The sequence below is a fragment of the Phaenicophaeus curvirostris genome, chromosome 3 (assembly GCF_032191515.1).
Source record: "Phaenicophaeus curvirostris isolate KB17595 chromosome 3, BPBGC_Pcur_1.0, whole genome shotgun sequence".
Taxonomy (NCBI): domain Eukaryota; kingdom Metazoa; phylum Chordata; class Aves; order Cuculiformes; family Cuculidae; genus Phaenicophaeus; species Phaenicophaeus curvirostris.
In genome coordinates, this window is record NC_091394.1 from 80295203 (window position 1) to 80313963 (window position 18761).

Genomic DNA, 18761 nt, shown 5'->3' on the forward strand with positions numbered 1-18761 from the left:
AGATGTGCCCCGCTACCTTGCCCCTTCTGAGCTCAAAAACTTAATGAAGGCATACATCCCATCTTCACCTCTCCTTCTCCATGTCTGAAAAGCATACATAAATGGTATTGTGACTTGTATAAAAATAACAGTTAGATAGCTTCAAGAACTGCAGTCTGATGGAAGAATAAAAGAATTAGAGAGCTGCTTTCCTTGCCTGTGTAATACTTAATATGAAACATGACACTTCCTCAAGTGTACAAACAAAAGAGGACTGATGACTGAGGTGAACATGAGGAACATGTAAAAATAAGAAGTAAAAAGAGAACATTTATAATAAATATATGGGAAAACTTCAAGAAAGCAAGATTTATCAGTCCATGTAACATTTCTGCCTGCTAAGTCTCCTATTGCTTTTAACGCAATATCTGTTTCTAGTTTTTTTTATTTCTTATTTTTATTTTTTTAGCTAAAGAGGAGAAAATTTTTTATCAGGAAAAGAACATCATGGGTCGGAGGTGGCCTAAATGATCCAGGGTATGCTTTTCTCAGTCTAACGTCTTATAGTATAAGTCATGTTACACCCAAGCCACAGGGTAACGTACAAAACATGAACAGATACACAAGTGTGACATTCCCATCTGGTAATAACAGTTAAATCAATTAGTACTGACAAAAAGAAAACGTTACTGAGTAACGTATTTGAAATTAAGCAGAATATCCTCTTATATTGCTGGCTTTAGTGGAAAAGAAATAAAATAATCTTTCACTTGCATTCCAGCTTGTATCTCTACAATTCTGCAAATACTAAGACGTATAGACACTACTGTGCCTTTAAAAGGATAAAATTCAAGAGGTAAATCTCTAAATCTTGAATCAGGGACCTGGATTGCTGGACAAGAAATTTTAAAACAACTTAAGAGAATCTGCTACAAAAAGGTTTGAATGTTCAATAGTTCCAGATCACCACAGTGACTACAGCATTCATAAATGTTTTGGTCCACCTCAGTACACTTCTCAAACTATCTACAGCAATTTGAATAATTTGTCATCTGACTAATTTATCACCCACTCCTATTTGCCATTTTGTACAGAAGCTAGATGGTATAATCATGAAATATTTCCCTCTATAAATATAGGTTATATAAATAACTACGTCTCCACCATATAGAGGTGAACTGAAAATATTCTGCCATTTTCTCAAATTTCATGGATCTGAACAGCAAAAGATGAAGATACTGATTGGAGATTTTGTAGGACCTTACACAAGCTCTGTTTTCTTCCTTGCATTTTAGCAGTAAAACATTTCCCCAGTTGATCTGATAATTAACCCCATTTGTGCTTCATAGTTTGTTAGAAGTAACTGGAACAGCTCATCCACCTCAGCAGGCTTCAAGCACTAGTAAGTGTAGCTACCTTGATATAGATGCAGCTGACTTCTGTTCCAAGATACCATGCGACACAAACCACTGCAGCCAAAATCAGCCTTGATTTTTGCCTTTTCTTCTTCCTTCCTACACTGATGTTCAATTTGTAGGTTAAATGGCTTTGAGAAGTTTTTTTAGGTTGCAGATTAACAGTGTTGTACAATGCACCCCAGTACCACTATGACTATGCACTGGGTGCACATATGTGTATATAAGTATAGGGAGTGGAACAAAGAGTGCAAAACAGCCAGTTAACCTGGATAACAGATAATCAACTTTATATTCTCTTTCAGATAGTGTCAACATCCTAGATGCAAAAATGAAGCTTGCTCAGGTTTAATCTGTAAGCTAAAACTTAATGTATAATTTTCACACATACTGATGGGCAGTGTGTTCAAGCCAAGAGACGTAATCAACAATCCCAGAACACAGAGTAAACTTATTTGCATACATATTCTAAGATTATTTCCCTTTTAGTTTATTCATCAGGTTATGGCTTTCCTCAGGATTCTGCAACCCTTTATTCCTTTTTATTTGTCTGATCTCACAGATGACCCTTCTTGCAGCAGGATTTTGGACTAGAGATCTTTCTTTAATCCTATGATTCCAAATGGTGCGTAAGGTATGGACCTGTTGGTCATCCACCTCCCCTACAAATTCTGCAAACTCTGGAAGTGTTCAGTCTTCACAAGTGAAAGGTTAAACATTTTAATTTAAAAGATAACCACAACTCCTCTCTACCAGCAATGTGTCTCCACTTAAGGGTCTACAAAACTGACACAAATTTGACACTCCATTTGCTTTTTCAAATCATCATTACTACTTAAGTCTTAGAACACCATGATAAAGAAATGTTATTTCTTTTATCTATTTGTGGTAATTGCCATAAGCTGACCGCATGCTGGAAAGCTTAGTAACTGTCATTACTCTGCTTGAACCACACCTATCTTAGTCTGGCCCTGACCTACAATATTCAGAATAAGTAACACTTTCCAGCTATTAGTTCCAACTAGCAATGCCACGTGTAATGAACTTCATTTTATTTAAATACCCATCACATCAGCACTGGGTGTGCTGTCTGCAGAAAGGTTCCTGCCATGCACAGAGCAATTAGGTATTCCACCATCACTATCATTTTCATTCTAAAGTTCAAACTGCAACCTGTTATGGTTCTTCCACAAAGCACCTCTTTGAAAAAGCCTCAGTAGCATAGCAGGAAAAGCACAGTTTTACAGATCAGAGCGACTAATCACTTCCATGCTGAGCCATTCCCTGGAGTCTTGCTGCACAAATTAGGGCTGCCGTAGTACTGCTGCCTTTCAGACTTGTCTGGCAGAGAAGAGACAGGATTTCCCTTTCAGCTGGGATGAAATAGCTCTTTCTTCAAGTTAGAAATAGGATTTCAGCTAAGGAAAGCTCATAAAGATTTTTGTGGCATGGACTACACTTACCTCCTGGACAATGCCTCATAGCCATTTTACACCGTCTGGATTCTGCAATGGTTGGGCACGGTATCGTGTCTTTTGCTGGCTTCTTCACAATTTGTCTTGTTCTAGTTTCCAGGCCCCACTTAAATCCACATGTTTTGTTATTCCTGCTGCATGTTCCCCACTCACTCCACTGACCCACTTCACAGCCTTCTGATAAAGCAAAAGAAAATGCAAGTTAGCAATTCTTCCATTTCTAATTTACCTTTTTTCTATTTTTTTTTAATTAGTAAAAGCACACTATTAGAAAACACCTCTTAAAAGCTTCACTGGTAACAGGCAAAAACATAGAAAAAATATTTTAATGAACCAGAAAGAATCTTTTGAGTTTACATCACCCTGAGCATTACCACCTGAGAAACCTGATTAGATACAATGCCTTGGCAAAAGGCAAAATGGAAGGGTAGTTTTATGAGGACGAGAATCCAACAGGTACATCATCAACTTAAAGGTCCAATGCAAAAACTGGCCTTCATCAACTCTTACAAATTCTGACTTACAAATCCTCATACAAGGTGATATACAATTAAGAAGACAGAATGTTCTGATGCAGAACAAAAGAGTAGCATTCCCAAAAATACAATATTTCAAAGTTTGGAAATTATTTATTATTGTTACCATTACTACTACTATTTGTAAAGAGATCTAGACACAAGCCATTAGTGTGTATTTCCTGATTAAAAAAAATAAATACTAAGTATCAGCTTAAAAATAGTGTCATGAGCATTTGAACTTTGCCACCTGGCAAAAGAGCTCCTCCAACAGCACCGTTGTGCTAGAAGACTCACCCACACATTCCATAAGCTCTTCCAAGGCTGCAAATCCAGGGGGACATCCTCGGAAGCAGCGGCCTCTGTGCGAGTAGAAGCCAGTTTTGCATTTGGTACAAAAGTCTCTGCTAAAGCAGGAGTCGCAGTTTTCTATTCTGCATCCTGAATCAAAAGGATCATAAGGAACAATGAGACAATTACATTAAGGTAAGACTAAAACTGAAAGGACTTACAAAGCCAAAAAGTAACAAAATCAGAATTGCTATGAGGAGGAATACTGTCTTTCTGAAATCTGCTCTATAAAAGAAATTACAGTTAACTATAATTAATTACCACATTTTCCCCTACATTCTTTTAATCCTATTTTTTAAAAATCTAAACTGTACAAAAAAAATCTAATTAAGTGATAGTTGTGTTAACTGCTTCTTTTTTGGAGGAAAAATGCTCAATGTAAGTTATTCTTGTGTTTCAGCAATTTTGAGGAACACAAGATGTGACAGATGATTTTGGGAAATGTGCATGAATTATGTGCACTGTATTCAGTTTATTATTTGTTATTACAAGCAGGATACATTTTTTTTCCATGAGTTGATAAAATAAACAGCTGAATGAATGTTTTCATGCATTATGTATGATTTCCGTGTCTACACATAGGCACGTGATACCACAAAAAAAACCTTCAATTCTTCTGGATATAACTCCTCTCCATTATTAATGAAATCAATCCATAAAAAAAGAAATTAATAAATTAAATAAATCAATAAATTAAATGACTAAAAGACATAAAGCTATAATCAATAGCAAAAGAAAAAAAAAAACAAACAACGAAAAAAACACAACTATTGCCCTATTGCCTTAGGAAATACTGGATTTCTCTTAAAACTTAAGCGAAGTATTGTCCACAACAGTTCTCAGACCCCAAAGCAGACCATTTAGAAACATCCTATTCCATACAAAAACATGGCAACGTGGACATGAACTAAGTACCAAAAGTTATACGTAGAACTGAAAAGCAGAAATACGTAAATGGAGGCTTATAATAGTGAGTCATACATGCCTACAAAAATTGCCAGGGGAAAATGTTCTTAATATTAAAATGTAAAAGCCATTATATTTGGAACTGTAATAAACACTTTAAAAGTAGTTTAAATAATCTAATCTTTCAGCTAACATACTTAATTATATAACCTACATTAACGGCATCCTGTCTTGAGCTATCTGAAGTTCCAGCAGGAAGCATTTGTTATTCATGCCATGCAACAATATACCAATCTTTTTGGCCACTTACATCATTTATTTATTCTTTGTTCTTTTCTAAAGAAAAAAATATCACAAAACATAAGGATTTCTGGCATAGCTATCAGTAAATAGCCCCTAAAAACACTTGAAATTTAACCAGGCTTTATAAAAGAGATTTTAATATTCATTCTTGAACTTCAGCAGTCCAAAACAGAGCATATAATAACACATACACTGGGTAGTGGTGAGAAATTATTCTTTGTTTTTTATTAGGGAACTAGAAGGCTTTTTAGATCAGATTTCTTGTGGCATTGGATGATAAATTAGGCAGATTGCATGAAAATAAAAATAAATATTTCAAAACCTGGTACATTTTTCTTTGGTTAGAAGGAATGTAAAAATCAGTTTTAAGTCTTGCATTGTCAAAAGTAAGCTCTATGGGCTCTATTTAGATGAAACACTCATAACCTGCATGCTTTCAGTTTGTGTGTCCAGCACCTCCCTGAGGGGCTTTTAGAACTTGTGTTCATACAAGCAGCAGAAATTTGGCTTCTCATCCACAGTTTAGTTTATAGGAAATTCCCAAGAACAATAATTTCTTTTTCACAACGGTTGAACCAATCTCCAAAGAACAGGAGATCAATGTCCATACAACGACCCTGTAAAATCACTACCCCAGATTCCTGAATCTGTAAAGCAAAATGATAAGGTGAGTGCTGTGGAGATGTAATGACACGGTTAATTGGAAATCTTGTTTGTTGCACTCCAGTGTACTGCAACTACTTCATTAATTGCAATGCTTGAATCAAACATCCAGTGTGTTTAAATATTCAGGAAAAACATTTGCCTCTTGCCCACCCACACCAGACAGTTTGAAAAGACATCAAGGTTTTTCCAAATCATTTAGTCCAATGATGAGGTGCAGAGCAGAACATTAAAAGAAAAATTAGCATCATGTGAATCCTTCCTCCCATCCAAAGGATGCCAGTGTATTTTTTACATAACATTTTTACTATTGCTTTCAAAACATGTTGAGGAGTAACATTTAAAGTTTACTCCATTTGAACTTTTTGGGGTGGAGGAAGGACTAAGTGAAAAACCTTTGGTACAAGTTGCCTTTTGATGCATAAATATACATAGCAGGCAAAAGCCTGCTTCACCTTATGCTGGGGATATCTTCCATATAACTACTGATATTTTAAAGTACAATATGTGAATATCCCATATTTAAACATGAAACAAATTAATCAACCTTCTTTTAGTTTCCTGGTCATACTTCAAAATTCCCATCCTATTTATATTTTTTGCTTTGCCTTATATGCTAGTTTTCTCTTCTACCACAGAAAAGTCCATGCCAAGATAACATATTATATTTTGGAAGCATTAGTTGCCGCTTCTGGGTTAAGGTTGGGTGGAGTTTTCCACCAAGGAAGTTTATTTTCTGCTTTTTCCTATGAAGATAAATTAGTCCAAACATGAAATGTCTATTATTTAATCAGTATCACATGCAATTTAGGGAAAATGCTGGAAAAGTATTAGGAATACTTTTAAGAATTCTGAAATTAAAACATTAATTCACCAGAGCGATACTCTGATACTCAAGCTTGGGTTTACTGGGTGCTAATTGTAATGATAATTTAATTCAGTAACAGACCACATGATACCTGGGACTGACAGCTACTTCTTTTTGACATTCTCCATATACTCTGTTTAAAATCATGAGAAGTTTTACAAGAATTTTTTAACTAAAATTTATATAAACTGAACTAAAGAATTATAGGAGAGCCGTACTCCAAAAGTCAGAAAAGCTAGAAGTTTCTAGAAGTCTATTTCACTTACAAAGTGCCATAGAATGGTTATAAAATAGAGACATTTTTAAAGAATTTATTGTTTTCAGTGTCTAGCTTCATTTTATTATATTGTTTAAATACTATTGGGGTAAATTGTCTTTTTTAAAATAGGAAAGTGTGATTAATAAATTATTTTAACTATGACTGAGGTTAGTAAGTTAGAATAAATGAATTCTTGAGATTCTTCTGCTTTTACAGCTAAATTTACCAAGGAAAAGGGAACATTATTATTTGGACTCCTAAAGAATGTTGATCCTCCATTATGAATATTAAGACACATTGGTTTGGAATGAAATATAAACTGTGTCAAATTTTGTGTTTCCTATTGTAATCAGCATCACTATCACACAATCATAGAATCACTAGGTTGGAAAACACCTCCAGGATCATCGAGTCTAACCATTCTAATCAACCACTAAACCATGCCCCTCAGCACCTCATCCACCTGTCCCTTAAACACCTCCAGGGAAGGTGAATCAACCACCACCCTGGGCAGCCTGTTCCAGTGCCCAATGACCCTTTCTGTGAAAAATTTTTTTCTAATGTCCAACCTGAACCTCCCCTGGCGGAGCTTGAGGCCATTCCCTCTTGTCCTGTCCCCTGTCACTTGGGAGAAGAGGCCAGCTCCCTCCTCTCTACAACCTCCTTTCAGGTAGTTGTAGAGAGCAATGAGGTCTCCCCTCAGCCTCCTCTTCTCCAGGCTAAAGAACCCCAGCTCCCTCAGCCTCTCCTCATAAGACTTGTTCTCCAGACCCTTCACCAGCTTCATTGCTCTTCTCTGGACTCGCTCCAGAGCCTCAACATCCTTCTTGTAGTGAGGGGCTCAGAACTGAACACAACATAACATATAATATACAACAACCAAGAAAGCCAACATTTAAAAAAAAATGGGGTTTGCCTTTACTCAAAACAATATAATAGAAGTTAATGACCTGAACCTGCTTTCTTCCATTTGCCACAGTTTTCAACCTTTTGAACTTCCTTGATCTCAGCACCTTATACCTGACTGGAGAAAGTAAAATCCTTCCTTCTTTCAAAACCCCAAAGGAAAACAGACTGATACACTTCAGCATAGTTAAGATTTTAGACCCAACGAAATTTTCAGAGAAAAGAGATAAATATGGCATAACAATCTCATATTTTCTTTCCAGTGTTTCCATCTTCGGAAAATCACAAAGTCAAATACTTGCTTCCATCTTTCCACATGAAAGGTATAAAACACCCTTGTACACCATCTCCATGTGAAGACCACACATCTTCCTCTGGTACCATTCCCTCATACCTGGACTTCAAAAAGCACTCCAGGAGGCCCAGAGAAATCTGCTGGTGTGTCTGATTAGCACAGTCTATTTATAAATAGTTGACATTTTTTAAATGTTACACCATACCTCCCACAAAAGTTGTATGTAAATGGAAAAAGAACAATATTCTGACCTCACTGAAATCCATGGCAAAGGTCCTAATGGCTTCAGCAAGAGCAGTTTTAAACTACCAACGTTCTTATCCCATCAGAGAAGCCAGAGTCCATTGTAATTACTTTAATGGGCAAAAATAATATTAAAAACCCTAAAGAGAGATAATCTTTCATGATAATTATGTATTTATAAAGTGAAAAGTGAGAACTGAAGAAAAGCTATACTCCAAAACTTAGAAGACCTAACTTTCTAGAAGTCTATTTTCAACCATAAGTTGTCACAGTCATCATAAATTCATAGCTCCATGACTTCACCTCCCAGGAGAAAGGGTGGAAGAGAAGTCACTGTTTTGCCTGGTCAAGCTAAACTGGGCTGAAATTAGACAGAAGTGCTTTGCTGAAGTATCTTCAGTGTTCAGACAAAACAAAAACTTATCCCTTCAACAGGGTTCTGAAATGTTGATTTATGGGATGAGATATTAATCTATAACTTCTCCAATGGAAAGGTTATTTGTAATGTACAATCTCTTAATTTAAGCTGACCGGAGAGTAAGAACTTGAATGACTGACATTTCAGTAGAGCACAAGGGTAGATTATAGTAGATTATACTTGAGAGCAGCTCAAGAAAGAAACATAACCCCATGAGCTAATACTGTGCCACTCCTCAGTCAATGGCCAGGAATACTACCCAACTGAAGGACCATATTATTTTGTTTTACCAAGAAGAAATAATATCTCCCTAAAAAATGGCCATTGTCAGAAAAGAATCTGAAGACAAAAATTTTAAGCATCTTTGACTTTGTGCACTGAAATAGAGGGTCAAAAGCTAAATTATGTGCAGGGTTTAGGAGCCAAAGTCCTCTTTTCCTTAATTTCCAGTGAGCTCTAACACCCCACAGCACTTATGAAATAATTTTCTTCTGAAGTGTTTTGCAGATACACTGGATTTTTGTAAAAAGTAATAGTTACAAACCATGTTTCATTCAAGGTTAGGGCAACCAAGGGAACTTACAAGTGCATTTAGCTAGCCAGCAATAAAACATTTGTATTTAAGCTTTATAATATCATTTATATAAACCCTAATGTTTCTCTGCCATTTACTTGAATATCATAAAAAAATCAAATCTGATTGGCATGACCAAAACAATACTTATAGAAAAATACATAAATGGTTCATTAAAGAACTCTGGAAGGTAAAAGCTCAGATTACAAATCACATCCAAATTAGAGATACATTTTAAACAGATGATTCATAGTGATATTAAAAGATTTTTGTGACCTGCTTTGGCTTGCTGAGAGTCATGATAAGCTGCTCCTTGTCATTCTTCTTTTAAAATAAGCATTAAAGCATTGACAGACTTGCATTTTAGAGAAGGAATCAAAAGCCCAGGAGTTCAAAATACAAATTCAGATATCAAATTAATTTTAGGCTTAGATGCATATGCCTGTTATTTAAAAAAAAAAAAAAAAGTACATGCTATCATAAGCAGCTTCTTTCTCTTCTATAATTACAGATAGCATAACGTTACCAAAACAAATTCTATCCTTCCAAAGTAAATTTATCACCAGTTTATAAGATGATAAGATGATGCAGAATAAGCTGAAATGTAGGGAAATACAGAATCATAAAATCATTTGGTTGGAAAAGACCATCAAGCCCACCTGTACCTGTCCACTCCTAAACCACTCCTGAGCACTTTGTCTACCCAGCTTTTGTTTTACCCATCTTTTAAATACCTCTGAGGGTGGTGACTCAACCGTTTCCCTGGGAAGCCTGATCCAGTGCCTGATAACCTTTTCAGTTAAGACATTTTTCCTAATAACTAATCTGAATCTCCCCAGCATGACTTGAGGCCATTTCCTCTCATCCTAGCACTTGTTGCTTGGAAGAAGATAATGTGATAATGTCTTCCCTCAGCCTCCTTTTCTCTAGGCTACGCAACCCCAGCCACTCATCTTAAGACTTGTTCTGCTGCCTCTTCACCAGCTTTGGGGTCCTCCTCTGGAAATGCTCCAATGCCTCAATATCCTTCTTGCAGCGAGGGCCCCAAAGCTGAACACGGTATTCAAAGTGTGGTTTCACCAAATATAATGCCTGTGAAGGCATTATAATATAAATAAATTTATAAATAAAAAATTATAAAATATAAATAAATTTATAAATAAAGCATTAAATACTCCATATTGAGATGCACAACCTTTCTATTGTAACATACCTTAAAAAGAAGAAAGTTCACTATATTGGTTTCTCATACTAAGTGCAATACAATGAATTGTAAGGTCAAATGATGTCTTATTTCAACTGTAAAAACTAGTTACTTATTTGTAAATTATTTCTATTGATATGCATAATCTTGGAAATTTTACACTAGCCTTATTTTGCCTTTGTGAAAGATCCATATTCTTCAGCAGTTTCATTGTCACATTTTCCCTTTCAAACATAATCCATGTGATTGACTATCCATCCATAAATCCCTTCATAACAAAGGTATGTTTTAGTACCTGTTATGGAAAAGACTGCTAGTCAACTCCTACTAATGTTAATAATGACAGCGACTCACAGCAAGTTCTGTTCCACACAAACTGCAGTATGGGAAAGGGAAGAGAGAACACATGAGGGGATCTATATGAATGGAACCAGCAACCACTAGCATCAGAAAGAGAATTGTACTGAACACTTTTGAGACATCAAGATAGTCATATACTGCAAATGGAAGCTGAAGACTGAAGCTGGGTAAGTAAACACAACATGTGTAAACTGAAAGGCTTGGTAGCCTTTGCACTGAAATTGGGTTCTTGCTTGAGGAATCCCCCTTGTGTGTAAGAAGTCAAAGTAATAGATGATGATTTACTACAATTAGTGTTTTCCTTTTGAAGGTCAAACTCAGTCTTTCCATTGAGGCATCATTCAAGAGGAACCTCTGGGCCCATAAATTGTGAGGTTCATTATCCTGGGGAGTGAAAACAGTTGTTTGGTCCAAAACACCTAATAGTTTTGTCTTTCACACTGAGCTCTGACTCACAGCACCATACTCTTCTTGCTTCAGATCTGTCTGCCTCTTCTAGTCTAGATCCTCCTAAATTCACCTGCCCCAGGTTGTCCCTGTCCCCATGCCCATCACACTCAGCCCTTCAAACTCCTGCTCCCATTCCCCTGCTGATCAGTGAAACGGCATTGGTGCTACAGACAACTTCACGCTGCCGTCCTGGCACGTCCATTGGCGCTCCACATCAGTCTGTCACTGACTAGCACCATCTTCTGTGCTAATTTCTTCAGCTGACAGAGACTTCAAAAATCCAGACAGACTACACATCTTAACTTGGGATACAAGGGCACATGGAGGACAAAGACTGTACTAGGGCTCGCAAAAGCAGGAGATAGAGGCAAGATGCTGCAGAAGGTTATGATGTCAGCAGTTCTTATAGTAGATGGAGTATCAGTTGAATAACCAATGGAAAAAGGAGCCCAAATTTCAGAAAAGTCATTGAGGAGACAGTAGGAAGAGAAGGAAAATCATAAGCAAAAGAGCTTTAATCTACAAGGGAATATCTACAATAGCTAGCTATTTAACCTTCTAAGCAGATGTGGTTTAGATAGTTGCAGGTTATTTATTACTATACAAATAAAGATTTTTAAGATAGAACTTTGGCAGGTGCTGAGCATGAGTGCTAGAGAATGATACATAATCACTTGACCTTAACAGGTCCCAAAGCTTGCCACAGGCTTACCGTTTCATGGATAGCAATGTCTGAAATACAACATCCTAATTATAAAACACTTTATAATTATAATTATAATTATAAAGTGTTAATTTTAAATTAAATTAACTAATTCTAAAACAGTAAGGATATCTAAAATAAATTCACTTAATAAACACTTAGCAATCGATTTCCAATATGTTCTAATCTTCTTTCATTTTGTAGAGATCTTTCAAATAAGTGCCAAACTGAAATGTCTTCAATAAGTACTTTACACATCTAAATTGACTACACTATGATGATTTTTGTTGCTGGACAAACAAAACAATACTCTTTTATAAAAATAAAAAGTAAGCCAAAAAATCAAAAAATTCCAAATAATAAAAAAAAAGCTCATTTGAATGAGGAAACATGAGTGGAAGAGATAAGGGGAAAAAATATTCCTATGAAATAATAATAGGTAGACCTCAGTTTCTGGCCACCCAATTTATTTTTCAAAATCTCAAATGCTATTTCCTATTAAGCTTGTTTATAAAAGATAAAGTCATATTTGAAGCAAATAAGCACAAAATTAATAAAAACTATTTCTAAAAAGTCAGAAAAAAATGTTTTGTTTAAAGCAAATGGTACTGTCTTTGTGGTAATTGAATGCTCTGACAGACAGTTGCAATTGCATCAGCTACAATTGTCTCAGAAGGTCATAGCTCTTCCATAGCACATCAGAAATAGTCAAGTCACAAGATATCTTCATGATGTCTTATTCTTTTGTAATGAAGTTCAAAAAAACACATTGCCTTTCTTAATACAGTGAATTAACTATGTGTTTAAAACAGACTCAATTTGTTTAAAAGCCTCTCTTTACGTTGGTTTTACTTAAGGTTCATGGAAGGTAACATTACAATTTTAGCAATGTTGGGCCCTCCTATGAGAGAGAAGGCAACTAAACAAACGGAGTAGCCAACCAAAGCTGAAGGGAGCTGTAATTTCCGGACAGAGTGCTTCCTCCTCCTAAATTGTAAAGGTTATTATGGATACAGAATAAGCTGAAAGGTTCGAGATAGTTTTGACCCATTGATCATACCAATGTTGAACCTACCACCCAAGTGACATATTTCATCTTACTCTTTAATGCCAATTCATTTTTTTCTGGGGAGATTATTGGAGCAGTTCAATTCAAAGTAATTAATTATAAAAGAAAATTTTAAAATTAGCAAATTGTAGCTCTTCTCTTGGGCATTCTTCTCCAGAAGAGACTCAACACTTTCCAACTTTGTGTCCAAATGTACTGCATTCTAATTCTGCAGTGTTCAAGAGGAAAATCATCTCCAGCAGGAAACTACATCAATTTCAAGAGACAAGCACTCTCAAAATTACATGATTCACTGTTACTAAAAAAACAGTCTAGAACCACTTAGCAAATTCAAGACACACACACTGCTTACAAATATAAAAGAAAATTCATCTTGAAATTCCAAATTTCCATCATTTTAGAGCTGATATTTGGCTGTGGTACTTATTGTGTTACATTGGGCACTATGTTTGGCTTTTAAAATGATGTCAACATTTTCCACTGAGATATGTTCTATAGCTTCTCTAACAAAAACGGGCAAGTGCTTCAGCAATAAAATGTTAAACAGCTTTTGTGCTTATAAAGACATTAATAGGGCAGAAATCATTTCAATTTATGTAATTCAAGCTCTGTAACTCCCAGAAAGGATTTTAAAATAGCCAGAATTTTTATTATTTTTAGCTGAGACAGAATTTTTATTATTTTTAGCTGAGATAACACTATCTTAGCAACAGAGCCTGCAAATAAGTGTACCTGAAAGTATTTAACATAAGTAGGAAGAAACCTATTCTATTTTTAAGAATGTTTATTTTAACTCAACTTCAATCCACAAAACGTCTGTGTGTCCACAATTGAATGTATGTGCTATGCCGGATCACCAAACCAACACCAAAAATGAGATGTGAATTATAAATACAAAAATAAAAATATATAATACAAAACTCATTGGAAGGGAACCAGGACTGGTCAGTAAATGCAGCTGTATCACTGTTCTCACAGGGTGAGACTGTCAAAAGCATAAGGAGAGTTAAATATCCAGCATGCAGCACATGCCAATATAGTTTGGACACAACACCTATTTATGCTTTTCAAAACCAATCTCATAATTCAGGGGAAAAGATCACTTTCTGTAAGAGGTAAAAATGATTAAAAAAAAAAAAGTTGTATTGAATTCACCACCTACCTTCTGCAAATAATTTCATTTTCTTTTTAAGAAAGTAAAGTAAAACTGCCAGTATAGACTACTTTTCTTATCTCACAAGCACAATATAAGCTAATATAGATCAACTCATCTGTTTCCCCAAAAATGGAGCTATATTCAAAAACATTATTACATGGGCAATTTTTTACACCAGAGTTTTGAAAAGATTTAAAGTGGGTGAAATGCTGAGTTCACAAACGCGTTATGAAAATTAAGGCCAAGATCCTAAATTATTTTATGGAAGGGATACATAAACCATATACTGGTCTTACTTAGCTTTTCATCAAAACCTAGCCACCTGGTATAGATTAGGCAGCACTTGGCAATATTACACACCAACTGGGAACACAACGTGGAAAATACCACATCCATGGAGCCTGTGCAGGGAACAGGGAGAAAGAGATGGGATGTCATTGTTTGGGATGGGACGTGTCCAAGCAAGGCTGCAAGTGCCCCTCACCAGCCCAGTCTGCCACAGAGTGACCTCACAAGTCTCAAGATTATGTCTGATGAGAGAAAGCAGGTGCTGGCTTTTGCAGGGGGGTGCATCCCAGTGAGAAGCCACAGTACTAAGGGGGAGAGTGTCGTGCATTTAACAGATTCTTGATTATTCCAAGCAGCAAGGAAAGGGTATTTCTCACCTCAGGTTCTGAGGCTCAGTGACCTAGTTCTGGTTAGACTATGACACACATACCAAAAAACACCCATAAAGATGAATTAGAGGTAGTAGCAATGATTAATAATCCATATGGGTAATTCTCCACATATGAGCATATGGAAAAAATTTATATGAATCAGCACAATTGCCAGACAGCAGTGAAATAATGTGTAGAGATACCAGAGCACTCATGGGTTTTAACAGTTATGCTTCCAGGCACAGACATGCAAACAGGGAATCTTGTTGCACATTAGCAGGTTGTAAAATTCCAAATAAAATGCCATACTAAAAGTGAGAGATTGTTTGTTTGTTTGTTTTAATAGCACATCTGTTTTATTAAAATAGCAACACTTACATATTAAAGCATGTCTGGTGTGAGGTGTCTGGTCACCTGAAATTTGTGTGAGAACAAAAAGCATGACAAGAAGCCCACCCATATATCAGTGCATATACTGACTAGCACCTGCATATGGCATTGTTAAGTTAATGTTTAATCATTTTTATTTTCATATAATGGGAATTTGTAAAAACTATGAATATCTGCTTAAATCATCCTGCCCTAAATTTCCCTTCTAACTTAAGTAATAACAATAAAAATAACAATAAAAAATAGGTTAATACATCAAATATTTCATCTGCTGAATGTTACAAATCTTGCAATGATCTGGGATGTTCTTTAGCAAAGAATTTTTATGATGATCTTGAGACATCTATGAAAATATCACCATGTTCCACAACACATCATCTTAAAAACTGAGTGTGAATTATGGCCTTCCTATAAAAGTGAATGGAAGAGTTCAAAAAAAACTCACTTGAACATCTGTTCATATCTGGCGTTCGGAGTCCATAGTACCCTGATGGGCAGGAATGCAAGCATTCACCATATTGTCTCATTCCTTCTCTTCGTAGGAAGAAGAATAGCTTGTGTTGGCATCTGATGCACCCATTATCCTTTGAACAAGATAAACAGCCTTTGCAAATTGGATTTGGTCCATAGCTAGCTGTAAAATAAGAAGATAAATTACACTTTAGGATCATTTGGAAATTACTTTGGCTGGAGGTTTTCTTGCCTCTAAAGTTTTCTTATCTACTGCATGATTACAAGTAGTTTTGAAAGGAAGGTTCTGAGAGTGCACTCAATCTCATACATTTGCATTGGCAAGTGAAATGCAGCCTCCATATCTGTAACTGTATGTAGGGCTCTTTAACAAATTTACACACTTTTAAAATAAAGGTACATGCAAGCTAAGGCCAAGCTATCTAGAGTTCACAAGCATAACATAAGTAAAATCCAGGTGCTGAATTCTAGTTTGAAATTGAGGATATAAGCAGACAACAGCAATAAAATGTAAGAAAATCTGCACCTTGATAGGTGGACCTGGAATGTTATGTCCATGGAAACATGGAAATCCAACCACACTAATACTATTCCCAGCTTAGGAAGAAGGCAATATTAACAGCAGCAAATTCTGCAGAAAGCATACAGCACTTAGCCATGTGTGCTGTTCCTTAGCTCTCAGTCACAGAACAGCTGTCTTCTTGCAGTTTCTTCTTGCTTTTTCCAATGAGAATGACAAGCCAATTACTTCAATGAAAAAGAGTAGTAGTTTTAACTTCTAATAGCCTTTTTCTACAAGTTTCTACCCAAAAGGAGTAGATCAGATCACCATTTTAGGTTACCAGCTGCTGTGTCTTCTATTCTACCTTCTGTGGGTGGGTTTGTTTGTTTGTTTTGTTGTTGGGGTTTTTTTATTCTTTTTCTTTGAAATTATTTGCCTGATAACTCCAACACAAACCTTATCTGCATCACTTTTTGCCCTTATAAGCATTTATTATCCTGCCTTTCTGCAGAGTCGCAGAACACTGCCCTGTCCCCATAGGCTGTCAACTCCTTTCAAGGCATTGAGTCAGCACAGCAGGTTAGCAGAGGGAGGATGGCTCAAGGCATTCCTGGAACCAGTTCAACTCAACAGGTCTGTTCTAAATATTAAATTGTCTACCAGGCTTCACAGAAGTTTGCCAGTTCAAACCTTTTTTAGCAGAAACAAAAGAAAACCACTATGCAACCAAAGCAAAGTCTCTTTGGGGTCTCAAGAACTTTAACAGAGTCCACCCCAAGCACAGCTGGCCAAAAGGGCAAGGACTATGTTTAATTGTTAGATTTTTCAATATGTAGGAGTATTCACACCCTAACATAGTATTCATGTACTTTTATCTCGTATGGATGGATAAATGATGTTGTTCAATGGATGACTTCACCAGCAGAGCCAAGAATTAAAAAAAAAAACAAAAAAAAAGGAAAAGCCCACCACCCTCTGGAACCAGTAGCTGACAAGCTTTATTCTCACCTTGACACATCTGCACACCACATTCCCATTCCCTCTCTGCTCCTGTCCCCACCCCCATGCCCAGCAAGTTCAGCACAACAGCATTCAATTCCAACCTTGTACAATATATTCCTAGAGGGTAGCAGACAGGACAAGAAGCCAAGTGATCCAGTGTGAAACAGTTCAGCCAGTGGGACACGTTGAGCGTTGGAAGTCTTCTGGCATCAGGCTCACCTGATGAGATCCTCTTGATAGGAAAAGCATCCTTACCCTCTATGGTAAATGTATGAATCTTTGGCTTTCTACAAACCCCTTTGTAATGACACACCCTACCAGACTAACTGCCTTCAGCTCCTAAAGCAGTTCCCATATCCTGCTGTCCACAAGATTTCAGACAGAACTTTTCCTACAGTTCATCAATCAACCACTCTCATTCACAATCTGCATCTTCAAAGACATATAAGAACCAAAACAAACAGATGATGAGCTAGGCTTGGATGCATCCCTCATCTCACTGTTGACAGGGATTGCCTATCTGCAACCACATCAAATAACATGTGACCACGTACTCCAAAGCAATTGTTGCTTAACATATGGTACGCAATCCTGTCGACTTTTGAATCACCTTTTAGTCTCCTTGCATCTCACTCCTTGTTAATCTGTACTTCCAGATTGTTTAAGGTTCCTCAGAGAAACCTGTATTTTAACAAAGGTAAGATGCAAGATGCCTGAATTTATCCACTGCTCAAAGTGGGGTTCGGAGTTTGAATCAGCTGAATATGTATATCAGCACGTGTATGATTATGACTTAGGGCAGGTCAATTGCTGAACTGCATGGCAATATCTAAATACTACTCTCAATAGTGTGGCCTGGCGAGCAGGGATTAGGTTCTGGAGAAGCCACATTTGTAGTGTCTGTGTAGGTTTTATGTCCACCTTCCTTCATTGACCCCCATTAAAAATCAAACATCTTGGCTACAAAATATGTCTCAGTTTGACTCTACTGTCCAACTTTCCTTTAGGATGAGCAACTTGTTAATCTCCTCAAGTACCTCCTTTTTCTATTTCTGGTAAGATGTCTTTGTTGATAACCTCCCTGGGTTTCAGCCGTACCTCTGTCCTAACATACTTTCATATGAAAAGGAGCAAACAGCATAAAATGATCCTCTAGTATCCTGTGCTATCCTTTTTTTTATTAGATGTACAGAACATCTTCCACAGCTTAAGATCAACACAAGATAAATGACAGAGTTAAATATTATTGTAATTTTAAGTTATATATATATATTTATTCCAAAATTTTAATATGTGTGTCGGTTCCTCGAACTATGACATCTAGGCTCTCCTTCTTCACCTCCTGAGCAGTGCTAACAAATGATTTGTAGTTTCTTTTCTTGTGTTTTTTTCCTGTTTATAGGAACTCTGTGAAATTTAGTTAATCAAAACTTGTAAACTGATCTGAAATCCTCAAATGCAAAGTATTATAGATTGACATATGTATTATCACTTTAACGAATGACTATTCATAGAATCAAATAATGGTTTGAGTCGGAAGGGACCTTAAAGATTGTTGAATTCCAACTCCGTTGACATGGGCAGGGACACCCCCCACTAGGATCAGGCTGCTCAAGGCCCCAGTC

The 18761-nt window shown here is 36.4% G+C and overlaps 1 protein-coding gene across 2 annotated transcripts in view; it reads right to left on the reverse strand.

Moving 5' to 3' along the window:
* The window catches only part of RSPO2 (R-spondin 2), a 114269-nt gene that overhangs the window by 36069 nt on the left and 59439 nt on the right, over window positions 1-18761 (reverse strand). Inside the window, exons 2-4 of one of the 2 annotated variants that reach the window (XM_069854550.1) lie at window positions 15607-15795; window positions 3682-3825; window positions 2858-3043 (exon numbers count right to left, since the gene is read on the reverse strand). In XM_069854550.1, coding sequence (XP_069710651.1) covers window positions 2858-3043; window positions 3682-3825; window positions 15607-15795 — 519 coding nt within the window. Of the gene's footprint in view, window positions 1-2857; window positions 3047-3681; window positions 3826-15606; window positions 15796-18761 lie in introns of both variants that reach the window. The other variant, XM_069854549.1, reaches the window with a different exon arrangement.